The sequence below is a fragment of the Haplochromis burtoni genome, unplaced genomic scaffold (assembly GCF_018398535.1).
Source record: "Haplochromis burtoni strain Fernald_Lab_line unplaced genomic scaffold, NCSU_Asbu1 Contig_134, whole genome shotgun sequence".
In the NCBI taxonomy this organism is placed as follows: Eukaryota; Metazoa; Chordata; class Actinopteri; order Cichliformes; family Cichlidae; genus Haplochromis; species Haplochromis burtoni.
Window position 1 is genome coordinate 993,013 of NW_024582495.1, and position 27,014 is coordinate 1,020,026.

The following is a 27,014-nucleotide window of genomic DNA, read 5'->3' on the forward strand; positions in this document are numbered from 1 at the left end:
ATCATTCAGCCCCAATCTGTCCGCTTTAGATCTTCATCTCAATACAAAATGTCAGAGTGTTATCTTATTATCCTCTGGAATATCAACTGTCCACAAGGAAGAGAAAAGTAGAGAGCATCGCATTTAAACGGACAGATCTGGCTCGCATTATGATCCGTCTCCAGCTTAAATACCAGTGGTTGTCATTTCACATTACCCACCACTGCTTCTTTCATTCCCACCTGAACAAAGGGGATGTAGCCTGCAGGTTGCCGCCCTTCTCTATCTCCACTCAACTTCACCTTTGTCCTGACATTTTTTTAAAAAGGGCGTTTTTAAATGGAAAAGCTAAAAAGCATTTAAATCCTTTTTGGTAGTCCTCTATGAGAGCTGCGTTGGCGTTATTTATCAGCATTTAGCATGTAATTCTTTTCCTTTTAAGTTGTCATTTCAATACATAAAAAACTTGGTGGTTCTTAAAGGTGCGGTGAGACAAGATAATGACAATTACTGGTTTAAAAGAAAGGAAAAGAATATACTGCTAAAAGTATTTTTAAATAATGAGTACCTTTGGAGAAATTTAAAAGAAAGGAGATGCAAATTATTTTCTAATGTGAAGTGCTTCACTTTTTTTTCTTTTTTGTGTGTTTCTGGCACATTCCGCATTGCTAAAATGAACAAGAGAGATGAATTGGGAGCTTTTGTTTTGCAAAAATGTTAATGGCAAACACTCAGGAATAGCAAGGTAACAACAGCAGTGAATTTCAGACGCAGCAAAGAAGTTTTTTTAAGGGAGAACGAGACATAAAAGAGTAGAGAAAAGGGAATAATCGCAGGGAGATAAAAGAAGAGGGGAACAGAAATATGTAAAAATGAAAGAAAAAAGAGAAATTGCATTCCCACTGAGGCCTTCCTTTTCTTTATCGTGAGGCAAAAGGCAGCAGAGCAATGGAATACTGGCAGAATTTTAACCGTGTTCTCATTATTTATTTACTGCTCTGAGGAGCACAGCACCAGTACACAAGCTGCAAAAGAACCACAGTTTAAGGGTCTTTTGTTTGGGTTTTTGCACATATATATTATATACATATATATATATGTATACGTGTGTGTGTGTGTGTGTGTGTGTGTGTGTGTGTGTGTGTGTGTGTGTGTGTGTGTGTGTGTGTGTGCACATGCATATGTGTTTATGACTCCGCTGTCACATAATAGGACTGTGATTGGTAGGTAGTAAAAAATGACCCTTGCAGCAGCTTCATTCACATTCCACAGAGGTTACTGAGTGTGAAAGCTATTTCACAGAGGAAGCAGTGAGGGCCAGGTGCCACAAAGAAGCATTGCGATGGCATGAGATGGGGGCTTAGATAGACTGTGAGGAGACAGAGAAATGAAAGAATGATGGAAAGGGAAAATGAAAGAAGAGGCTCTGTGTCTAATCTTATTTGAGTGAACGAAACTTTGGTCTTCAGAAACACAGAGAAAGCCATATATACCAGAAACTTTCAGCTCTGCATGTTGTGATTTGAGTTTTACACTGGATGCCCTTCCTGATACGCAATCCTAAAGGGGATTTGTGTTTATGGCTGGAATCAAACCGGCAACTTTTCAATTGCCAAACAAATATGTTAGGACTGGAGGTGCACTGAGAAAACTATATTGAAAAGCAAAAGAAAACAACCCGCGCCGCCCCTCAAATTCAGGTACGTCAAGAAAATAAATATTATTCATCATATGCGTTTGCTTTTGTTTTTTGTTGTTGTGAATGATATTCTCAATCACAGACTGCATATTTTTTTAAATACTGGCAGCTGCCAATGCTACCCCTCAGACTCCCAGTAGATGGTATGAATTTAAAAATCCTAGGTGATTTTCAGAAAATTTGACCTCTGACCTTGAGGTCAAGGTCACTGATATTCAAACTTGAGCGAGATTTTTTGTTGCTGCACCTGTGGTATGAATTTGAAAATCCTAGGTGACTTCCTTCTTATATTAGTTATCCTATTCACAAGATTTTCAGAAGACTTGACCTCTGACCTTGACTCTGAGGTTGAGGTCACTGGGATTTGAACTCATCCAAGATTTTAACGAGCTACACCTAGGATACCACCTTTCTATGTTCATGTTTATGTCGATATCGGCTACACCTCAAGGCAGGGTTTCTCTCTAATGATGATCTCTGTTCGACCTTTAGACCTTGTTTACAATTTCATTTCTCCAAAGAGAGAAAGCTTTGATGTTTCTATGCAATTCATCATCTTCAGTGAAACTCTAGTGGATAATATAGTATTTGCGACTTTGGCTAGTGTTAAATTTGAAACTTCAAACTGACTAGAGATTTTCTGAATCCTTGTGCTGTCCTTATGTTATTATTGACTCACTGGTCACCATTTTTCACAGTACCTTTTTAATTCAGTTCAATTTGCCCCAAGTTGCCCCAAGGCACTTTATATTGTAAAGTAAAGACCCTACAATAAAAGAGAGAAAACCCCAACAATCAAACAACTCCTTTTGAGCAAATATTTGATGACAGTGGGAAGGAAAAACTCCCTTTTAACAGGAAGAAACCTCCGGGAGAACCAGGCACAAAGAGGGGCGGCGATCTGCCGCAACCAGTTAAGGGTGAGAGAAGGAAGACGGGACAAAAAGGGATGTGTACCTTTCAGATTGTTACTCAAGAATTTGTTGCTGACATTCAGAAAGTCTCAGTATTCCAGTTTTCCTAGTTATCAAGCATCAGAGTTGATGAGATATTTAACAGAGAGTGTCGCTTGAATTAAACAGTTATGATACTGCTGTTTAAGTTAAGCTGAGGAACACAGATTTAGAGCATGCCAATACTGGAATAAACTGCAAAACCGTGGTGCAGATGTACGCTATGGGGATTCTAATTCCAACAAAATATTTTTTCATGTCATCTTCAACTGATGAAATAAAAAGGTTGATCAAGTATTTTTTAATTGTTAATTAAAATCACAAGATATGAATGTGTGGCTTCACTGTTTAAATGTGACTGTTTAGAGGCAACAGCCACAGAGAAAATGTTAAACAAATAATATGAGTTTGTAAAATTAGTAAGTAATACCAGTTCTGAAAGCATGTGTATAGTCAACTCTCAGGTTTCACCATTGGTCGTGTGTGTGTGGTGCCAGCACCAACAAGCCTGGGTACGCCTCACGTCATCCCCTGGTATCTGCTTTTGTTGGCAGACTGGATGGACACTTCCACCACTGACATCACCTATTAGGTTGTGAAGTCCAGTGTGAAACCTTGTGAAACCTTGTCTCTTTCGCTTTCTTGGTGTTTTGAAACATTTTGTTGTATTCAGAAAGATATGAAACTGCAACTAAAGAAGTTGATCTTTGCCAGCCTTTGGAAAGGAAGCAGGTTTAGAGCATGCTAGCTTTGCAAATATGATCTCAATTTAAATGAAACTTCTTGAGAAAAATCAAGGTTAACAAATAATAAATGCAAAAAACTGGAAGTCTTTCAGTGAGGACTTAGCCTTAAGGCTAAAACATTTAAAACTGAGATTCAGCTAAAAAGAGAGATGTAGTAAAACCTAATAAAAATGATGTTTTTTTATGAAAGAGCAGAGGGGCGAGACGGAGACAAGCAGACACACTTGAGGCTTGTTCAGCTTTATAAGGAATTAAATTATCTGTCTATCACAAGGGGCTGGCAATCATGTGGGGCATGTAAGTCCTCTTACACAAATGAATGGCTTTTTGTGGTAGTCAGGGTAACAGGGGCTTATTCCCTAATGTCAACCTTTTCTCAAATCCTCACTCATCGCTACTCCATACCCTCTATTCCCAATTCTCACAGGCTTTGCTATCATGTCACAACAGACTGATTAGGGATGGAGGAGAGGGCAGTAAAGTGGAAGGTAAGGCTGAAGGAAAGAGGAAAGGACTGCAACACTTTAATGTAAAGCTGAGAATACAGTGTATATAATCTGCTTCTGGATCACGTTCCTAAGGTGCAAAGTGCTGCTTGTTGCATGCAGTAACAGAGAGATGAAAGAAAGGAGAAACTGTGAGGGGGTTTGGAGCTGGAGGGAGTGGAGTGAGGGTGTAGGGAGCTTGAGACTTAGTTTTGTAGAAGTGAAGAAACGAGTATTTGAGAGATTTAAGCGAGGAAGAAGTGCAGTAGACATCGACTTGAATTTTCCAAAGAAAAAAGTGATTATCGCGGTCCAAAGGGAGGAAGGAAGGCTTACTCAGAATGGTCTAATTAATTTGAGCGCTAATACAAAGAACACAATATGAAGTCTCCAACTCTTCTCTCTGGATGACTGCTCATGCCAACCACTGTCTCAGCCAGTATTGCAGATAATTTCACATGCAACAGCAGGAGCAGGAATCTGGTATCACATAAGAACAACAGGGAGGAACTGTCGCAGCAGCCAGGTAAGAAATCAAATTAACAAACTGCCATTGTGGCAATGAATTTCCTAAATTAATGTATTATCTCTTAAATTTTACACCCACTGCCGTCTGTGTGGCCGTTCCAACAGTGAGACTCTTCCCAGAGCATGTTTCTTATTATCATAATCTCTCAATTGACTCTTAGAATCAATAAAGAGCGAGCCATCCATCTAGAAGAGATGTATTTATATTTAATAATCAATATCAGCATCTGTCTTCTGCTTTGGCCAAAGGGGCATGAGTGCACGGGCACATGAACACCAAATTGATGAGAGGAAGATGTAGAAAAAGCCATTAATTTCACCTTCATCCCTCCACTTAGTCCCCCCACTCTTGGGGATCTCACCTAATACGATCCCCAGTGACAGCCCACCATCTAAGTGCTTGCCTTCATAGCCAGAAGATACCATTCTGTTCCAGCTCAGCGATCTTGCTGACATCTATGCTTCCGTTATTCCTGAGTTATTACCCATTTAAAATGTACTTAAAATTTCTCGTTAGGTGCAAGCGCTATGTGTATAAACTGTGTTTTATGCCTAAAGATGTTTACAAACTGTGCTTCTGTTCCCCCCAGTATAAGCATGCAATAAACAAAGCGTATCCCACTCAGGTGTTTTAAGACATCTGCAAGCTGTGACTCTTCTTCTCCTCCCACATACTCCTACATATTTGCCCCGGGCCCAGCCAAATCAATATATCATTAGCCAGTCTCTCCACTCACCCCCTGTTTTCCCTCCAGAAAACCTTACCTTCCTCCCACTCCACTCTTACTCTGTCCTCCCCTCACATTTCACACTATTTCATGCTGTTTTTCTCCAAGTGCCTCGCCTTTCATTTTTATTCTTTTGGCCTCCAAACCCCACAATCTCTCTGCAGTTCTGCTTGAGTCCTATGTGTATTTCTCTGCTGATGTGAAGCAAACCGTGAAAGAGGGGTAAAAATGAGAGGGGTGGGGGGTTAAAGGTGCAATGGGTGGAAATTTTGAGCCACATCATGTAGAGATGGAGACGGTGGGCGTCGGCAGAGAGAAAGAGCAAAGCAGGGAAGAAATGGGGAGCACGAGGGGGAGGGGAGCTTGGCTGCTTGACTGTGCGGGTGAAATGAATGTGTAATTGAGTTGTTGTGGCTCAACCCTTGAACAACTGAGTGATGGAGGGAGCGGCAGCCACAAGATCCCCCGGAGAAGGTGGCTGAGCCCGTAGCTGCTGCATTGTCGGCTAAACACAGGGAGTCGTCAGTAGCAGTGTAAAGGTGCCAACAGCACCAGGTAGCAACATGTCCATCGCTCACTGCAAAGTGTCAAAAGCATGGCGTGTGGAATTTATGAGCGTGATTAAATCAGGAAAGCATGAAGAAAGCATGAAAACTGGTCACTGGATTGATGCAAGGAACCACAAATTCAGCTTCCTCCTCTCTATTTGATGCCCTCTCCTCCATCTTTCCCCATGACAGACCACCCATTCCTATTTACATTTTTAAACATTCGCATCAATCTCCTCTTTACTTTGCCTTCCCCTTCCTCCTTCCAATCACTTAGAGCAAACCGAGCAGGGGTGAAGTAGAGGGTAATTAAAATGGGAGTGCTGTGCGTTGAAATGAAGCCAGTACAAAGACACACCTCAACCCTAAAACAGCAAGCCGTGGAGATGAAAACATGAATGGAATAGGAAGGACTGTGTGTGTCATCAGGAACTATGTTAACAATATATATATATTCAGATGTTGTTTTAATCAAACATTTCTTTCATGGAGACTAGACTAGCCTTCTTTGATGACCCCCTTACACACCTCTCCCTCGCACACACACACACACAGACACACACGCACACAGAGATCAGGAGCAACGCTGCAGAGCTTTGATTGATGTGCTTAGTTCATTGAAACAGGTGAGATGGTGACAGCTCAGAAAAACAAGAGGGGAATCAGATCCTGGTTACTATACCACAGTTACTGCAGAGAGAGGTATTGGCAAGACCAGGGAGGGTGCAGATGGAGGAGTCACCTTGAGGGAAAGGCGGAGGGAAGTGACACAGTGGGAATGCCAATTTATTTATTTTCAGGTCACAAGCTTGTAGATATTGAAGAACACACCTGAGAAGCAATGGATTTGTATGCTGGGCCTGAATAATACAAAAAGGTTCTAATATATGGCAACAACGTGAGCAAATCCTGAAATCTCTCCAAGTGTTAGCTGTTGGTTCTTGTCTGTTTGTGGTACAAGCAGGTTCAGCAGTGACTAAACGCTGGCTTCAGTGGAACTCTGCTCCCCCCCTCTCTCAGTGGAAGTTTGAGTGGAAGTGAAATAATATTGATTTAACTCTCAGGCGCAGCTTTATAGATTGATTGTCATACCAAGCAGCCTTTATCCACAATAGTACTGCCCTCAGGCAGCCTAGATTTTCCGTTTATCACAGCAACAGATTCAGGTTTGAAATCCACAGTGAAATGTTTTAGAATGACTCAGCCAGGACATTGGGGAGGATTGATTATAATGTTAGTTACACATCACTGAGTACGAAGTGAAATGGCGGAATATATTCAAATTATATTTAATAAATATATCGGGCATGGCTGCTGTTTTGGTGCTATTTTAAAATCTCCCCAAAACTGGGCAGGACACAAGTGTGCCACATTACACCACAGTGACATCTATTGGTGAAATGCTGATATTCACCCAGAGAGCGAGACGGGTGGCAGGAGCACATCCTTTTATTCCAAAGTGCCATGGAGGTTCACTGATATCAGAAGACAATTTATTATCTGTAGCCCTGCCTTATTCCATAAACACACTTGTAAATCCACCAGTGAAAACAGTGCGACAGTTTTTCTTAGGTGAACTTCTTTTAGAGCATTACTGGCTTTTCAATACTGAGAGAAGCATAATCTTTTATCACAAAGCAAAGCAAAGAAACTAGCACGTTTACCACTTCATTTTTCTCCACTCACCACAGGACTGTTTCACAGATGACATTTAGGCGTTTAGGTGTTACCAATAGTAACATGGCACCATTCTATGTCCCAACAAGCATCATTAATTTAATTAGCACTCATTTAATTATGCTTTTCCTAATTTGTCATTTGATTTCATCATTTCATCTTCATATTCACATAAAGTATATGTATCTAAAAAGCAAATACACCTTATTAGTCACACTTTGCTAATACCAGGTTTGACCCATTTTACCTTTAAAACTACTTTAGTTATTCATAGTGCCACACATTCAATAAGATGCTGGAAACATTCTTCATAGATGGGTTTGTTGGGTGCACATCTGTGATGTGAATCTCCATTCTGTCACGTCCCCAAGGTGCTCTACTGGAATGAGCGCTTGTGACGGTGGAGGCCATTTGAGTACAGTGAAGTCACTGTCATGTTCAAGAAACCAGGTTGAGATTATTTGAGCTTTGTGATAATGGTGCTTTGTTCTGCTAAAAGCAGTCCTCAGAAGATGGATACACTATAGTTATTGATTTGTAATTTCTTCTTTTAAAATCAGTTTCTGGGAAGCACTTTGTAACACTGGTTTTAAGTAGTGCCATACAAATAAACATTATTATTATTATTATTATTATTATTTATAACAGGATGGACATGGCCAGTAATGATGCTTCGGTAGGCTGTGGCATTTAAATGATGCTCAGTTAATACTAAATAGCTCAAAGTGTCAGAATTACAACACCCCCACCAGCCTGGACTGTTGATACAAGGCAGGATAGAGCCATGCTTTAATGTTTTTTATGATATATTTTGACGCCAAAATCAGAATTTTGCAGCAGACGTTGAGACTCATCAGCGCAGGCGACATTTTTCCAATGTTCTACTGTCCAGTTTTGATGACCTGGTACAAAATTATAGCCTCAGTTTCCTATTCTTGGCTGACAGGTGGTCAACTGCTGCTGTAGCCCATCTATTTTAAGGTTTAATGTGTTGTACGCTCAGAAATGCTCTTCTGCATATCTTGGATTTAACCAGTGGTTATCTGAGTTACTGTTGTCTTCCTATCAGCTTGAAATAGTCTGGCGCTTCTCCTCTGGCCTCTGACAGTTACTCAGAGCGACTCATTTCACACCAATAATCATGCCACATTCAAATCACCTGTCCTCTTCTCGCTGATGCTCAGTTTGAACTTCAGCAGGGCATCTTGACCATATCTACACGACTAAATGCACTGAGCTGCTACCATGTGATTAGATGATTAGATATTTCAATTAACAAGCAGTTGACCAGATGTACCTTATAAATAGTTCACCAATTAATTCCTTGTTTACGCTATTTTAGCAGATGAATACTCCGGAATATGTATACATTGGTGTTACCATTAGAAGAGAAAATACAAAGCCGGCTACCTTAAAATCTGCAGATGAAAATAGTGCCAGACGGCACTCTGTTCTGAGTAACAGTCAGGAAAACACTTGAGCCTACTTGTGTTTTCAGTAAGTGGCAACAATAAGGGGAAGTTGAAAAAAAAGAGACACATTTTTTTAAAACAAAACCAAGGAGAAGTCAAATGAGTGTTAGGGGAGATTAATTTTGTTCTTCTGACTGATAATGGGAATGAAATAGCTGAATACAAATGTGTCCTTTGTTCATAGTTACGGGAGCGGAAAGTGGTCGGGAAAGTGCATTAGGCGTGGCACTGTCGGGGAAACGCTAGCCCTTAATTAAATAAATATGTTTTGAAGTGTCCTTGATTGTACGTTAGCGAAACCTTTGTTTAAAGGATCAAGGACCCTCTGCCTCTTCAGTGGTGAAAATTATGCATGTTTTGGGATGTGTATTCTAATGCAGATAACAATTTCAGGTTAAAACCTGTTAGACTGTTTGTCTCATGCCTGCTTTATACCTTCTAATACTACTGAGCACAAAGGATTATGTTTTTAAAAACTGGACAAAGCAGTGGTGTTCTTCTTACAGCTCAGCTGAATCTAAAATAACACTTAACCATTGAAATAGCAAAATGTATCGATTTTTTTAGTGTGAATTTTTTGTTATTTAATAGAAATCATTGGTAGTTACCAATATTTTTTTCAGTGTAGATGTGGCCAGGTTAAAAAAAACAAACAAAGAAACCTTCTTTTGGTTTCTTCCTTTAGAGGTCACCAAAGGGAACCCTCTGCTTCCATCTCACCTTATCCCTAACATCCTCTGCATGGCCTCCTTCACTACATCCATGAATCTTTTTTGTGGTCTTACTCTTTTCTGTCCAATATAGACACTGACGCTCCTCTCCACATGCCCAAGCCATCTCAGCCTCGCATCTCCAACTTTGTCTCCAAACCTCTCAACCTGAGCTGTCCCTCTGATGTACTCATCTCCACACCTGTCCATTCTGGTCACTCCCAGTGAAAATCATAATGTTTTCCTCCTCCTAACCTTGTATTTTTATTAGAGTCCCAGTCTCCAAACCACACATTATAACAGGTCTCACTGCCATCTTCAATTTCTCTCAAGATTAAAATAATAATATCAATAAAATAATAATAAATCTATTTCTTTATCCTACATTAGTAGAACATAATAAATACGACTTAGTCACATATATACAAAATTATAGACGAATTGTTTTATAGACATTTTCTAGCAACCGAGTAAAGTCGCTTTTTTTCAATTAAATTTCCGATTAAATTAATTTAATTTCGAGGAACCATTTCAGCTGACAGGCTAATCAGGCTCACAGATATGAGTGCGGACAGCAGGGGTCCCCAGTTCACTGCTTGCTCGCGGTGTACTCCCTGCCTCGATAAAACTCTCCTTTTAGTCAGCAGTCTGCCAAAATCGATGCTGGATCAAAACATTAACATAAAACAGAAAAATGTAGGGATTGTTATTTGATGTTTACCTAACATTAACGTAAAACAAGCTGCCCGGCCACCGTAACGTCCTCAACAGGGTTGCGCGCGCCTCTTTGCAGCGGAAGTTGACTTTAGTTGTTTCTGATAACTTCCGTAACCCGTGCTAACCACAAAACCCAAACAGTTTTGAAGCAAAAATGATAGTTTGCTGCGTGTCTGGTTGTGAAAAGCGGTATATCCGCAGCAAAAAATTGAAATTTTACAAAATACCGTCTCGGGGCCACCGGAGGCGTTTGTGGCTGCGAGCAATACAAGAAGCGAACGGCAGCACTGCGAGACTCACGGAAGATGATCGCGTTTGTGGCGCTCATTTCATATCAGGTAAGCTAAGATAGGAGCTATGCTAGCACTGTAGACATACTGTAAGAGAAACAAGCGGTTTGTTGATTAAAATTGTCGGATTTAGCACAAAGCGTTCTACATATCTTTATTTTTGTTTTTGTTTTATAGGAGAAGCATCTATGGAGCGTGATAAGCCGGACTTTGTGCCTTCTGTTTTTACCTGCACCAAAAAAAATCAAAGCCCCAAGAAAAAAGTGAGACGGTAAGACATGTAAAGTAGTGTTGGGTCAGGATAAAATCTGTGAGGATCAAAGTTGTTGGATAGCTTTGTGTTTCTCTAATAATATTTTTTTTTCAATTTTTTAAATTAACTTATTATGTTTTAAATTTAATTGTAATATACTTTTTTGTTACTTATTCTGGTCTGTATTGTCATTAGTTAAAAAAAACGCTTACAAATTAATTAAGGTAAGGGTGTTTTCTGATGGTTTTGCAGCTTCATTGTTTTAAGTGTCCTCTTTAAAATTATATAAATTAATTTAACTAGGTCCTTACATTTTGATGCTAAACATCTGATAACATGGCTTAATGAATATGGACTGGAGTGTAGCTAAGCTAAGGTCATATAACATGATGGATGCTTGAAGGTTCCAACAGCAGAGTTCACAAATCACAAGTTGTGCAGGTAAAGGGTTGATCTTATTTATAGCACCTCATCTATAGGACACATACTGCCCTTTAAAGCAGTCAAAATTATTCAAATATTTTTACAGATTTTAAAGATTGAAATTAAAGTTAAGTGCAATATTCCCCAGGTATTACACCATGTACCAAATCATTCATATCCAAAATTTGTAATGGTATTCTGTCCCGTTTTTAGTTTCTCAAAGGTTACTTATTTATTTTCAAAGTTTTAAGTAGGGATTTAAAGTTTGCACAATTTTTCTGAAGAACGGTATTTTTCCCAGCAAAATCTGTGGTGGTCATTTGAGAAGTCTTCATGTGATGAGTTTAGATGGACAGAACCTTTAGTGAATTATGCTAATCATGGTGAGGACAAATCAGCTCTAGTCCAAGATTAAATGCACAGACTTGGAAATGACAATAGGTTCCTTTTAACCAGTGGAGCGAAATTATAAAAGTAAAAGCTACTATAACAGATAAAACCCTACGAGAACCTGTTCATTCAATTAATAGAAGGTTGCAGATGTACATAAATGAAGCCTTTATGGCTCAATGTTACAGGTTTTTATAATGCCCATCACTATAAACATAACATTAACAACATATTGACTCGGTGTGTGATATTTAATGTGTGTGCTGTAGTCAGTGCTCTGCGCTGGGTTCATAGTTGTCACGTCTCTTTGCTTCTGAGCTCTGTGTGTTTGAACAGTGCGAGGAGAGAGGGTTGTCTCGAAGCTTGTGGTATTTTATACAGTACCGGTGTTTTCTGTTCTATTTTTCTTCTCTGACTGATCAAAAGAATAAAAAACCCTTTTCATTTTCACTGAGTGGGCGAGAAGCACATTCAGGTCTACTCTGGCCTATAGCTATAGCCAGCCCAGGTCAGGGTTACAAAGGTCATCCCTTGGTATCAGTTTCCATAATAGAACAGGCACAGTAACTGGTAATGAATTAGAAAGGGTGATAAATATTCAGTAAACAAGCTGCATAGTTATCTCCCATCGTATGTGTTCTGTGTACATATTGGGTCACAGACCCTGAACTGTTGAAAATTTGTGCAGCTTTACAGTGTATGACAAAAACAAGGTGTTAATACTAACATTTTCTTTTACACTTTTACTGTAGATATGAGACCCACTTTTATAGATCACTTCATATGTTTGTTTGTGGGTTGTTGTTTTTTTTAAGGATTTATGGTCGTAGAAAAAGGCATCGCCGGAAGGCAAGAGGCAGAAGAGAGGAAAATGCAGCCCCACTTCAAGCTGATTCTTCTGCGAATCCCGAGCCGTCTGTTTCGATGCGAACTGAAAGTGAATTTTCAGAAGAAATGCAGACGCCAGCAACCCCCTCAGTGCCAAAGGTAGCAGCCACAACTTGCTCTTTCTGCATATCTTTTCTACTTGGACATTATGCAAAATAGCTGTTTTTGTTTGTTGTAAAGTAGTTGTTTTGTAAGACACGAGTTGCAAGATTGTCATAAGTATTTTTATTTTCTTCTAATGATAAATTCTTTAAATTGTTTTCCTCTGTTTGTGTATTTATGTTTTTCAGGAAGGAGAAACTGTGGCAAAAGTGTCTGAGACTGAAGCAGAAACCCAAATTATCCAGTCTCAAACAATGCTCGACTTAAATAAGACATCACCACCCTTCAAAGGACTACCAGACACCCTAAAACTAGATAAGAGAAGGCTAGTTGTGCTCCTGAAACCTTTAGTTGCATCAGAAGGTGGTTATCGGTGTGAACTGTGCAGTCAGACCTTCACTGATATACCACAGCTGGTAAAACACAAACGGCTGCATGAAGAACAAAGGTCCTTTCTCTGTGAAAATTGTGGAAAAAGCTTCATAACTCAGGCAGATTTCAGTGAGCACCATGCTGTGCACAGGGATGAGCCCCTCTTTCCGTGCAACATGTGTGATCGATCTTTCACCACGATTCACCAACTGAAGCGTCATAAACTGCTCCATGTTAAAGATGGCAGGAAGTGCCTCAGGTGTGGCACGCTGTTCTGTCAGCGTCACAACCACATTTTATTCCTTCCGCAGACAGAGTTTAAAACGGAGTCTGAGCCTGAGGACAGTTCCTCCAGGAGTGAGACAGAAAATGAACTGGAACCAAGCCAGATGACTGAAATACCTGGCAACACTCAGAGCTCAAGGACCGTTACACCTCCACTGTCTACTTCTGCTCCAACTGCTGCTCCTACACCCCCAAATCCCGGATTTCTATCCAAGCCCCCACCTTTGGCTTCATTCAATATATTACCAGAAATCCCCCCACCGGTGTTGCTGAGACCGTGTCCTGTGCCTCGTCGACTCTATCCAGAAGCGAGACACTCAGAAAACCCGGGTTCCTCATTTCACCATGACTTGTTCACCCGAAATACAGAACTTCCATCTTCACTGAAGATCTTTTCACCTCAGTACCTCACCTCAGCCTTCCTAGAGGTTAAAAGAAATTATGAATATATTTTAAGCAAGCCGAAAAAGTGTAGGGTTAAGAATCCGGTGAAGAAGGAACAAAGTGAGGCACCAATAATTTCACCAGAAGAACACACTAAGCCAGAAAAAAAGGAGCGAATAGCTTATGACCTGGAGATTATGCTCTGATCTGAATAATGGATTAGAATGACCTGTTTACTTACCTGACCTTTTTGCCTTACTTAAGATGTTCAACATTAGTGCTCCTATCCTATTAGTGTTTCTGTTCTTTGAGTTAAAAGGCATTTTAACAAAAGCAAGGCTGTGTTCAGTTGTGTTTGGCTTATACTTGCACCACTTTTGCCTCTCTTAGCACACTGATATATTTGTAAGTACTGTGATGCTGTTATAATTTTTTTTTAGTTCTGTAGTTAAAATCTTTCACTTCTTAATCAGTGATGAGGTGCAATTGTTTTTTTTCGACTGCTGTTTGAACTGACCTGTGTTGTAAAACTGCACCAGGTGGGATTTGGGCTTCAGGCCATATTCTGTACTTGGCAATTTGTGCCGTAATAATCACTTTAGTCTGTGGAAAAATGCACCGTGTGCTACAAACGGCATCAATAATATGATCAATCATCTCTAATAACAATTGCCACACAATTCAGTTTTCACATCTGCCTCAGCTAACTGGAAACAGATAGTGGTTGCAGCTTTATATTACACACATAAACCAATCAGCCGTAACCTTGAAACCGTGAATAACCTTGATTGCACTATTACAATGGTTGGTTCTGCTGGCAAACCTTGAGCTCCCAGGAATTCGTGTGGGTGTTACTTTTACGTGCAGCACACGCCTACAAACGGAAAGGCTCGAGGAACACGACAAAGAGTCCAAGGTGTTGACAGGGCCTCTGAACTCTCAGATCTCAATCCAGAAAAACGGCTGATCCACTGAGGCCACTACAGCAGAAGACAGCCGTTGCTCCTGGCCACATGCCGAAGAGGACAAATCCAGAGGGTCCAGTATGCGTGCCCTGAGGGATTACAGTTATTTTGTCAGATATCAGGTGCTTTTTATGTTGCTGATCATATGCAGTGTATATGATCAACAACATATGCATGTATGATGTAGCTACAGTTACGTCAACCATTTGTTACATTTTGTGCATTTTTTTTTTTTTTTTTTTTGTTCCTTTTTTTTTTTTGTTTTTTTTTTTTTTTTTTTTTTAGTTGTCCTCTTTGTTTTGTTTGTTTTTTAATCTGTATATGAGAAGTGGATCTGACTGTGAAACCAATGCTGTTTGTTTTCTAAAATAAATTATGTTTATGGTTAGAGTAAACAACTGCCAGCTTAAAAATGCCTCCATCAAGTGTTTGTCAAATTTTTAAAGTGAACGGTAAAATTCTTTGAGAGCAGAATTAACTACCAACACTCCTTCATTAACTACAATCAATTAAGTTTAGTTTAGAGACTGTTCATAAAAGATGTACATTGGTCACAGGGATGTCATCCATTGATTGCTAATCTCCTTTTTTTTTTTTTTTTTTTTTTTTTTTTAAACTCATAAAGGCTCATTTTTCCTCACGATCATATTGGTTACATAAAACCCAATGTGGTCATCCCACATCACTTCTTAGCTGGCTTTTAGTCACTAGTGGATCTTCCACACTGCCGTTGTGTAGCAGAGCCGTTTGATGTATTCATGAACATCTCATATCAATTAACAGTATGTTTTGATCCCATGCTTGACTCCAAAAGTGCCCACGTTCCATCGCTCAGGGTTATGTCACCTGCTGTTTCTACAAGTTGCTGAATTTAATTAACATTTTGTGGTCTCTTATATGGATTAAGGCACCTTCGGCTTCGCTTTTCTGACTTGTAAGCTATGATATTTGCACTGTTTGCACACAATATGGAGTTTTAATTTCCCATTTGTAAAAAAAAACTTTGGACTGATTACGTTTTATTTTTGTTTGTTTGTTTTGTTCTCATTCAGCTGACCTGTATGTATATGTACTCAAATGTAGAAATGGCAGAAAACATGGACAAATGGAAAGATTGAACTACCATGTACCCATTTCCCCCACACCAAGAAGCACCTAACCAGCTATATGTCCAAATGACACATTCTTGGAATAGCATTATCTGTTAAAATAGCTAAAGCTATTTCTCAGCTGGTGATTTGCAGCTGTCTACTGCGTGCCCATTAGATTTGCTCTCACGTGGACACAGGAACAAGAGAAAAAAAATAAGCTGTATGAAGTGAAATATGCTCTTTACATAATGTAATAAAATTAAATTGCTGTATTATATTTTTTTGACTTTTGTTCGTGCGTAGATTTCACAGAGTTGTAACAGTTTTGAAGGAAAGTTCAAGGTTGTCAGACCAAGTAGTCTCTGTCCTGATGGTGGCTCTAGAGGGATTGTTAAAATAACCCAAAAATGTCTGTCTAACTTTCTTGGACAGTCTTCCTGTCAGTGTGTCACACTGCATTAAAACCACCTGCTTGTTCTGTGAGCTGACTGCACAGAAAACCCCCGCAGTACAGCAACAATAAGGTGTGTACTAGTTTTCATTGCTTGGAACTTTTCTTGCTATGCAGCTGAATTTTCCATGGAGGATTTTTACTTTAACTGCTGCATGGATGTGAAGTAAAAAGAAAAACCCTATTGCTCTATAATCCAACCACAGTTTACATAGTAAAAGTCCTATTTGGCCATACAGATGTTTTCAGTTAACATTGCGGTTATAAAGCCTTTATGTTATCAACTTCTGGGTCATTAGGTTCAGCTGCATCGATCTGGTGAATGTTTTCGCACTGTCTGCAATTGAGCCGTGACAAATATTTTAATAATTAATCATAATGTGAAAATGCAGACTTGACTCGACTGTTCCGGAGAAAGCTGGCTCCAATGTATAGTGCCCTTGAGCATGAGACTGACAAAGTGGTACATTTTTTTAAGATGAAAAACCCTACTTTATATTAAAAAAAAAAAAAAGTTTATACATTGACAAGTAAACCAGTGAAAAAACAAGTAAAAATTATCTCTAGTGCCTATTAGTATGTTATCTAATTTTCTATTTAATTGAGCTCTTTTGTGTGTTTGTCCCCCCCTATTTAGCTATTTTGTTTTTCATACCTTAATTTATAAGTTTTGTTTTATGTTTTTGCTGCTGGAGGAATTTATTATGTGCTCACTAACACTTATAACTACAAAGCAGCTTGCATTATTAGGAAGCAGAAAACCTATCAATCTTAATAAAAGTAAACAACAACAAAACATTTGATTGATTTATCATCTTTTGAAAGCACAATTTTCAAATTGCTTTGACAGGTAAAAGTAGAATACTTTAAATAAATTGCCAGGCGTTATGGCCACAAATCAAAGAGAATAAAATTAAAAGGAAGTTAAGGCCCAGGAAAATATCGCATAAAAGTGGATGCAGGGGACTTTTTAAATTAATTATTTAAAAGCAAAATCCATTAATCCCCATTACATGAGGAAATACAACAGTCAAATGGCCTTTTTGTTGATCGTGTTCTTCTTTTAAACCCAGTATTATGGGTGACTAAATAGAAAGTGAAACAAATATTAAGCATAAACCTACGTTGAAATTATGGAAAAGGACGCACAGCATATGCGTAAATACGCATGAACACTGTTTGTTTTTAGCCTTTAAATCATCATCAGCTTTATATTTCAGGGTTTCACATCGGTGAGGGATCACTCAAACTAACCACTGTCTTTAAGTTTGCATTTATGAATTACTTTAGACGAAGAAAATGTAGGTTATGTTTAAAATATTTATTTCATGCACAATGGTAACATTAAATTAAAACTGACTTTCTGATTGAATTTGCATTTTATCGATGAACTAAATTAATAAAAGATCACGTAGATTAAGGGTACATTGGATTTTTTTTGCATACGTTCAGAGAGGGCATTCCTCCGCATCCACAACAGTCCCGTCTTCAGTCCATCTGTACGCTGTCCACGTCTCATTGGTTCGGATGCGCGGGGTTATGCAGGGCGACGATTCTGTTTGGACCTTCCTGCTGTCACATTAGGGTGACGAAAGCGAGGATTGGCTGAGATCCGTTCAGCAGCGGTTTAGATTGGCCGATGTGTCGTCGCGTGGCTTCATAGATGGCAGGTTAGTGGTGCTGATGCTGTGACAATGGGAGTCATCCAGATATGCATCATCTGGCCCGAGTGTGCCTAAAAGACAGCAGCAGGACCCAGGCTTGTTGTTATTTTAAAGGGACGGAAAAGTAGCAGCAGAGACACGAGGATCATCCTGCTGCTCTGAGAGGGTGAGTTTTACGCACGGAAAACAAACTGGCATGCTGGGGGCGGGGGGGCCTCATAGCTGTTTTTGGTGTGAAGTGGGGGGGTAGCTCTGAAGTAGGTTGTTAGCAGGACCGCTCACTGCAAGGATCAGTAGCTCCTGCCGGATTTCTCGCATCCATTTACGATGCGTTTGCTTCTCCCTGGACGCGCAGCGCTGAGGCACTGTTAATGCAGCGGCTGAAGGAAGGCAGCTGTGAGTCAACTCATCCCCTTGGCCGACTGCATTGCGGAGAGAGCATGTCTTGCAGAATAGCATATGCCAAATATTCTCCACATGCCCGAGACCCAGGTCATGGTGTTATTGTGATGAAGTCTTGATATTGTTTTACATCCTGGGATGTATTTCATTGTATCCAGTCTGATGCAACTAAAATATGTTAAATTACAAGAAGAGCTCTCATCATCTTTAGTGAAACTCTGAACAGCAGCTGTGCTGCATGTGCACTGATCTGTAGTGAATTGCTTTGCATGCTGGGATTTGAAGTTTAATGAAGAGTATTTAGCTATAAGTCACCACTGTTAACACAAATGTTATTTTTGTTGCTGTAAAAATGCATTTTGGCTTCTCTTTATTTTCTAAGTCTAGTGATGGGAGTGTTCAGCCGACAGAAGTTTTTCCAAGAGCTCGCTCATGGCTGCCTTCTGCCCACAGCTCAGCAGGGCCTGGAGCAGGTTTGGCAGCTGCTGGTTATCTGCCTGCTATGTCGACTTATCTGGATGTTCGGTGAGTACAGAGCTTTTGCACCCCAGTCAGTGTTATCAGACCTTCACTTTAATCTCTAATCACATACATTATTCTTTATTTTTATCTGGCTATGTCAGGTCTTCCTTCTTTTGTGAAACACCTGGTCACAGTGGCAGGAGGTTTCTACACGCTCTACCTGTTCTTTGAGCTGCACATGATCTGGGTGGTCCTTCTCAGCCTTCTCTGCTACCTCTTCCTCTTCCTGTGTCGCCATTCTACCATCCGAGGCACCTTTCTCTCCATCACTGTGCTCATTTACCTGCTCCTGGGGTAAGAGAGTCCTCTTGTGTTACTTGACAGTTCAGTATTACACATTAGGTGTAATACTGAACCAAAGAGCTTCTTTAATAATTCATTTTCCCAATGGGGCCACATGAGAAGCTGGAAGTGTTGTGGGGGTTACATAAATAAGCTGAACTCAATCTAAACTGCTATAAGCAATGAAAATGTGAAACAGGCAAAGTGGAAAAAAGCCCAAATTTTGTCAAATCACAAAGCTGGTCTTGACAGCTCCATCTCTTGATGTGTAAAGCTTGGTAAGGAAAAAAGTCCTTGTTGCTTTTGCAGCTTCGCTAGCAAAGCTTTAGATGTCCATTTTCAGCCTGCATCAGTCAACTTCTTGTATTTCTCTGTGTGTTTAGTCTCGTAATGATGATTCAAACTGTAATCCTCAAACACAACAATCTGCTCTCTGTAAACTAAGTTCTATAGATGACTCCAGTAAATAAAAGCTCAGAAGTCAATGTCTTCTTAAAAACTCTGCATTCTACATCAAGATTTCTTTTTTAACGTGAGCTGACATCTGTCGGGGCTAGCAAACACATCTGTCATAAACACTGGTTCCAACACGTTACAACGTGCTTTCACACTGGTTCACATGTACGCATGTAAAACATTTTTAAAAAGCACCTGAATTCAAAATAAAAGCAACAAAGTTTATTGTGATTTCCCCCAATATTTCTTTAAATGTATGATGTATACTTATTCACGCCTAAATCCTAATATCCAATTGACTTTAAGCTTGTGAATTCGGGAATTTGGCCGATTTGGGAAAACTCAAGGAATGGTCTTTTCTTTTCATTACGACTACCTTTCCTTTTCATTTCATCAGGGAGCTACATATGATGGATACCACTAACTGGCACAAGATGAGAGGTAAGACAGCCATCATTTGTCTCTTAAATGTGATTGCTGTCTGTATACTTTAATATTCCCATTAGTAATGTCTAATTTTGGAATACAACAATCATTTAAATGCTGCTGCTGTCACCCAGGTTCTCAGATGGTGGTTGCAATGAAAGCCATTTCTTTGGCCTTTGATTTGGATAGAGGTGTTGTGACCAGTGTGCCCTCACCCATTGAGTTCATGGGTTATATCTACTTTGTGGGCACAGTCATCTTTGGTCCCTGGATCAGCTTCAACAGCTACAAAGAAGCTTTAGAAGGCCGTAAGCTGGTAGGTGCGATACTATATCTTTTAGATATGAGTGAGGATTAATAAAAAAAAAAAAAGAAAGAACAGCTGATGTTTCCTTCTTCTCCTTAGAGCCTTTCGTGGCTTTTAAAAGTGTCTGTTAGCTGGGTGAAGAGCCAGGTCTGCCTTGTTATTTCCAACTGTGTGGCACCCTACCTCTTCCCTTATTTCATACCTGTTTATGGAGACAAGCTGCTACGAAGGTGAGGAGAACACACACATTCATACTGTAAACAAATGCCTGTGTATTCTCGACTTGGTTTGTGGCTTGCTGTTCTGCTAAGGTAATGTGTCTGTCACCTGCTTTGTTTACAGCAAAAAGAGGAGGAAGATCAGGTAATTAATTGCCCACCTCAGTGACTCTGAATAAACCAAACACTGTAGGCATGCATTCCTCATAATCACCATTTGTCCAAAACCTTTGCTTGCATGTATCTACCCACTTCATCCTCCTCCTCCTCTCTGTGCAGTTATATATGTACCAGGATGTCCCTGTCACCCTCTCATTTACCACAACACTTTCACCAGCTTGATGAGGCATAAATCATCACAAGGCAAGTCAATAAACATTTCTTTGTCACTAACATTGCTCTCTTTATCCTAATGCTACTCAGGGCTACACCAGCTAAGTATGTTTTTTACTCATCTGTAGTAGCCACTCAGTAAAGTCGGACGTTATTTGAAGCTGGATTGTGATATTCATCTATTTCTTCCCGTTTTGATGTCCCTGCATTAGGTGGCTACTGGCGTATGAGAACACACTGTCTTTTCACTTTAGCAATTATTTTGTTGGCTATTTGAGTGAAACTACCACTACTCTGGCTGGGGCAGGCTTCACCGAGGAGAAAGACAACTTCAAATGGTTAGAACTGCAAGCGCACCTGCTAACCTTGAGTGTGTTTCTCTTTATTCACATTTATAACAGGCCACCGCCCATTTACCTTTTACTTTGCAGGGATATGACCGTATCCAAGCCGCTTAATATAGAGTTTCCTCGGTCAATGGTGGAGGTGGTAACATCGTGGAATCTGCCCATGTCTCGCTTTCTGCACACCTGTGAGTTCAAGACAGGCGGCAGCTGTTTTTGTTTTAGTTTGCCATTGTGAGTGTAATGATTATGGCTCATTTAAATAGAAATTCTTATACCAGCTCACAGATGTTTTTGCTCTAATTTCATAGATGTTTTTAAGAGTGCACTGAAATTCGGGACATTCTCTGCTATAATGGTGACATATACAGCCAGTGCCCTTTTGCATGTGAGTCCTATGCAGACTTTTCCTACAATTACTTTTTTAAATGCATTTTTTTTGTATCAGTAACTGGATTATTTTGACTGAAGCTCTTTTACCTCACAGGGTTTGAGTTTTCATCTAGGTGCAGTCCTAATATCTTTGGGATTCATCACTTATGTTGAGCACGGTAAGCAGAGTTTTGTGGGGGGTTTTCTCTTTTCCACATTAGAACCTTTCCATTTGGAGAAGGTGCTTACGTTTGCACTAATGGCTAATTGCACTCACTGTGAAACACTGTTTCTGTTTACTGCAGTGCTTGTAATTTTCCTCTTATGCTGGAAAAAACTCATCTATTTGTTTTGTTTTAATGCACTGGTCTTGTTTCGTGTTTTAGTGTTGCGGAAGAGGCTTGCAGCTATTTTTAATGCCTGTATACTGTCAAAGAAATGCCTGCCAAACTGCACTCACCAGAACAAAAAGGTAAAATGCAGCTCCCTCGTATATTTGTTCTTCTTCTTCAAACAAAAAACCTTTCAATTATCAACCGTTCAATTATTATTATTTTTATTAAAAAGAATTGAGTAAGTTGAGTAAATACGATCATTTCATATTTGAAACAGTGACAAGATTGATAGCCTTCATATAGATGCTCATTTTAAGGAAGGAGATAGATTTTTACAGTGGAACTGAGCAAAAGTTCTCCAGGCTTTCTGAAGGTCATTTTCTATTTTTCACTTATTTTCAGAACAGTTCACATTCCTGTGAAAATGCTTAATACTGACCTGTGAGTCATTCAAGGGTAAAAAAAAAAAAAGACAGATTTTTAAGCATGACAGTGTTGCCACACACACTTCCAATGTAGTAAAAACAGTGAAGAGCTTTATAGAGTGGAACACTATCAGTCATGGATTGACCTTCCCAGAACCCTGGACCTCAACATTAATGAAGCTGTCTGGGGTCATTTAGACAGAAAACTGAACAAAAGGCAGCCATCCAGCCTGGAGTACACTTCCTGAAAACTGCAACAAAGCTTGCATAAGACTGTTTAGCTGTGTGAAGATTAAAGGTGGTCATACTAAATATTGACTTTCAATCTTAGCATGTTTCAATAAATCACCTTTTTGTTTCTAGCAAATTATGAAGAAATGAAGGATATATATATATATATATATATATATATATATATTATATATATATATATATATATATATATATATATATATATTATATATATATATATTTTGTGTGTGTGTGTGTGTGTGTGTGTGTGTGTGTGTGTGTAGGCAGACCATCCAGCCTGGAGTACACTTCCTGAAAACTGCAACAAAGCTTGCATAAGACTGTTTAGCTGTGTGAAGATTAAAGGTGGTCATACTAAATATTGACTTTCAATCTTAGCATGTTTCAATAAATCACCTTTTTGTTTCTAGCAAATTATGAAGAATGAAGGGTGGCTTAAGACTTTTACTTAGCACCATATATAATTATTATATATATATAGATATATATTATATATATTATTTATATATAATATATATATATATATATATATATATATATATATATATATATATATATATATATTTCTAACTGTTTCGAATTACATATATATATTATATATATATACACTGTGTAAAGAGTGTGCCGTGTGTGTGTGTGTGTGTGTGTGTGTGTGTGTAGGCAGACCTACATATAAAACGCTCATGTAGACTTTTCTTTGTGTACAGGCTGACCTGTGCTCCAGCTGAGATGCATTGCTCTGTGTGGATTTAACAAGATTTATCATGTAGCAATAAAATGTTATATGATGCATCATGGTGGATTTCCAAACGCTACACAGTATGAAGTTAGTATAAAAAGTAGAATTCATTGAGTGAATATAATCAGTATAACCATCATAAATTAAAATTAATGTCAGCTGCTCTGGATTTAACCTGATTTTGACCAGAAAACCACAGCACACTCTGTACCAGTCCATGACAGTTCATTACAGTAATCTTCACCATAATACTACAAAATAATCACTTTATCCTGCTGTAAACCGCCTGGTATTTTTATGCAACCTTTGAATTATATACAGGAGTTATACTTCAAATTATTCAGTAAGAAATTTCTCATTTTGTGGGGGAAATAGCTTCCTTTCATGAAAAAGGAACACTTCATGTATAGATCCAGTATCTGATTAAAGACTAAAAATGAATTACAACATCACAGGTTAGCTCTAAATTTCCAGTTAATCAAATTTCTCTCGCTGAGCAATCCTCACATATCTCCTGTTTTTATTTCCGTCTTTCACCATCTCTATGAGTGTTACACTTAAATATTCCCACTTGTGTTTGGGGATATTTGCTAACCTGTTTGGAAGGCTGCATTTGAATTTACCTCCCACTTACAAACATTCCCCCTTATTTATGTTCACCCCACTTCAGCAGGACAAGTTAGATGCTAAGATAGTGTGACCACAACTTTATTAACTTCTGCACAATTAACAGCTTACACGGCTAATAAGGGGGGGGGAAGGGATGTGTTGAGGATGTCATTCATTTTCCTGCTGCTTAATAAATATCTCCATGCCATCAACTGGAAACAAAAACTCAAATCCATCACCTCAATGACATTTTGCAAAACAAAACAAAAAACATACAATGAGAATGAAGTGATGACATTTTTGATATTGAAAGGACAAATGTCTGAGCAGACTTGCAACTAGATTTGTTGGCATTAGAGTTGCAAACAGCTGCAAAGACTGCTTTTCTTCCAGCTGTTTTATTTGTGAAAATTCTCATTGCACAGACATATATGTGACACTTGAGCAGGAGATGCTCTAAATGGACCTACTTTAGCTCCATACAGCACCAGCTATTTTTCCCTGTTTGTTTTCCCCTCAGAGGAATAAAATTATAACAATTTTATTCCTCATCATCTTACATTTTGATTTACTGTAGCCTTCTTTCATTTCTAACAGGATAACAGGATAAGTCATTATGGTGGAAGACACAAGATTATTTACTTAATGTATTACTAAAGAAGTGTGGACATCAGGTTTTATTGCCATCGCATCTGCTGCGGTTATATTAAAGCAGTCCCGAGGGACTGTCTTGTGCCTTAATTTGACACAATTTGAGAGTTTGCTGACAGGATGCCCAGCAAAAATCCCTTTTTTAACACACAGCAGAGCACCGGGAAGGGGAACGTAATCATTTATGCCAAGGAAAAACAGCTTGCATAAACCATAGTACATAATTGGGACATTATTACATTGAAGCCCTGAAATCGTGCTTTTAAAGCTTAAGTATTTTGCCATATTATTAAGTGAAATTGGCTAAAAGAAGGCATTCGTTTTTAAGAGTTTAATAAACATTCTTTGATAATCTTCTTCAACAAATCTGTGTAAGGTTCTCAGGACCCTAATATGAAAATCTTGCAGAGGTTACAGATTTGGGGTAGTAATATTGAGTAAGGAACTTGTTTATTAAGTGTGCCTATGCCAAAAGGCACACTTATTACTATTTCTTACATTATACCTTCTTCCTCCACAGGGGTTATGGGTGTATATGATAAACATAGCATTCAGTGCTTTGGCAATACTGCACTTGACATACCTCGGCTCAGTGTTCAACTCCAGTGTGGACTTTATGGAGGAGGATGAGGTAAGACATGATAAGAGTATGCTAAGCCCCAGAGGAAAGCGCACATTTTGCAGGATAGAACCAGAGAAGAGATTGGAAAAAGAACATTTTAAAATACAGTAAAATGTGAAATCAAGTTAATGGTATTCAAAAGCTTTAGATATTATTGTTGTGTATATGACTAGTTAGGCCAAATGCACGAGTTATTTTTGAGGAACCTTTACAAATTCAGGATATGTATAGAAGGCTAGCAGTGTGCTATTGACGTAGCATTGTGACATACTGAAGTCCCAGCATGTTTAGAAGATTAAAGGTGTCTATATTTATATGCCCTGCTATAAAAATGTGGAGCTCACTGTGACATATGAACGTGTGAATTGCTGCATAGGAATGTAACCTTAGTTGTGATATTTATTATCAACAGTTAAAGTAATTTATGGTTTTGCTGGATGAAAGGCCTTAGATGAAATTATTTTCAGTCAGTAATGACAAAAAAAAAATCACATTTTGTAAAGATCTTTCAGGAAAAGGTTTAAATGATACTATACACTATACTACTACACATTACTGGACTCACTATGTACATCCCCTTACAGGATAATATCACCCATCATACCATTCAGAAGTGGTCAGAGCTGAGCTGGACCAGCCACTGGGTCACATTTGGATGCTGGATATTATACCGCCTTATTCTCTAATAATAAGAAATGAAGAAAGAGTGAAGGAAGTAATAATGAGAGATGGAAAACTGGTTCTGCACTTCTGCACTGTGACTTTATCCCGCATCAGACCGAAGAGAACAGAATCATCTTGTATACAACAACGAACCAACATTCAGTGTTCAGGTTGCACCACAAGTTGGCTGGGTAATCTATTATTCTAACCTGCTGGGGACTAGTTTTGATATCCATGAAATGATAGCTCGCTCCTCATTTCTTTTCTCTGCGTCGCTCCCTTTTTATCTGAGCCGCAGTTATCAGGCCCTCATGTTGTGACAGCGGTTACCGATGTCTCACTGTGAGTCACAATCAATACCTATCAGCATGGTGGATATTGGCCGCTTGTTTCTGTGGACACACGATAAAGCCCATTATCTAGGTTTCAGCGTCGACTGCGGCAGATGGCCTCAGTCGACGTTTCTCTTCCCTTTTTATGTTATAAAATCGTTTCAGTTTAAAGGGTAGGGGTGGCAGTCATCAATGTCTTCTTATAGTGAATAATTTCTATGAAATGACCTAAATCAATAGTGCAATTGTAGATCTCTCAGTATTTTACAGTTTCCTCCAACTGTCTGTCCGTAGTACTCAGCCCTTTCTAAAAAAAATAAAATAAAAAATGCTCAAAAGAATATGAAACAGCTGAGACTGTAATTTTCAGTGAATGTCACTCAAAAAGAAACGACGAGTACATTTGTGAAAAGGTATCTCTGCAGTCCACACAGTCGGCATTCCTCTGTCAAAGCTGGTGTTCATCAACCATCATTAACATCGAAGGCTCCACTCTGCACTGGTGCTATGCAGAGCTTTGCAGGTGCACGCCTACTTGATATAGCTATCTCCTGCCACTTGGGGGTAGTATCAAGAACAACTGGAAATGTGGGTTACTTTTTGTGTTTGCTTTGCTGTTGGTCCTTTGCCTTTATCCACAGAGACTGTATATGAAAGACGGCCACCTCAGCCTCATCTATTGATTTGTGAAGTCCCATTTTAAGCCTCTAATTTAGCTTAATGGCTAAAACCATCTTTTTGTTACTTTGTTTTTTACTCAGAGGGCACCGTATTTTCCTGAGGAGGTGTATTGCTACATTGTGAGCTAGTGCTAGCTTGGTTAGCAGTCTGCATTCATCAAATGCATTCAACAAAAATGCTATAAAATACAACCAATACTTTAGTAATTAGTGATACAGTTTCACTCACTGACACCGCAAATCT

General features: G+C 39.1%; 2 protein-coding genes across 5 annotated transcripts; both read left to right on the forward strand.

The window, feature by feature from the left end:
* Window positions 1–10,140: 10,140 nt before the first annotated feature.
* On the forward strand, window positions 10,141–14,426 carry LOC102305814 (zinc finger protein 345). Its single transcript, XM_005930751.3, has 4 exons — window positions 10,141–10,580; window positions 10,710–10,803; window positions 12,414–12,585; window positions 12,777–14,426. The coding sequence occupies exons 1-4, from the start codon at window positions 10,397–10,399 to the stop codon at window positions 13,833–13,835; spliced, it is 1,509 nt and encodes a 502-aa protein (XP_005930813.1). The 5' UTR covers window positions 10,141–10,396; the 3' UTR covers window positions 13,836–14,426.
* A 3,299-nt stretch (window positions 14,427–17,725) lies between these two features.
* LOC102291562 (porcupine O-acyltransferase) lies at window positions 17,726–26,352 on the forward strand. Of its 4 annotated transcripts, XM_042224280.1 has the most exons (16): window positions 17,726–17,966; window positions 18,156–18,196; window positions 18,585–18,727; window positions 18,826–19,018; window positions 19,860–19,903; window positions 20,023–20,204; window positions 20,295–20,425; window positions 20,538–20,554; window positions 20,833–20,851; window positions 20,959–21,084; window positions 21,178–21,278; window positions 21,402–21,478; window positions 21,578–21,641; window positions 21,849–21,934; window positions 24,994–25,104; window positions 25,680–26,352. In XM_042224280.1, the coding sequence occupies exons 3-16, from the start codon at window positions 18,592–18,594 to the stop codon at window positions 25,779–25,781; spliced, it is 1,389 nt and encodes a 462-aa protein (XP_042080214.1). In that variant the 5' UTR covers window positions 17,726–17,966; window positions 18,156–18,196; window positions 18,585–18,591; the 3' UTR covers window positions 25,782–26,352. The 4 variants fall into 4 exon arrangements, with proteins under 4 accessions (XP_042080214.1, XP_005930762.1, XP_042080213.1 ...); XM_005930700.3 differs by lacking the exon at window positions 18,156–18,196 and having other exon boundaries at window positions 17,727–17,966; window positions 20,538–20,558; window positions 20,837–20,851; XM_042224279.1 differs by lacking the exon at window positions 18,156–18,196 and having other exon boundaries at window positions 17,727–17,966; window positions 18,590–18,727.
* Window positions 26,353–27,014: the final 662 nt, after the last annotated feature.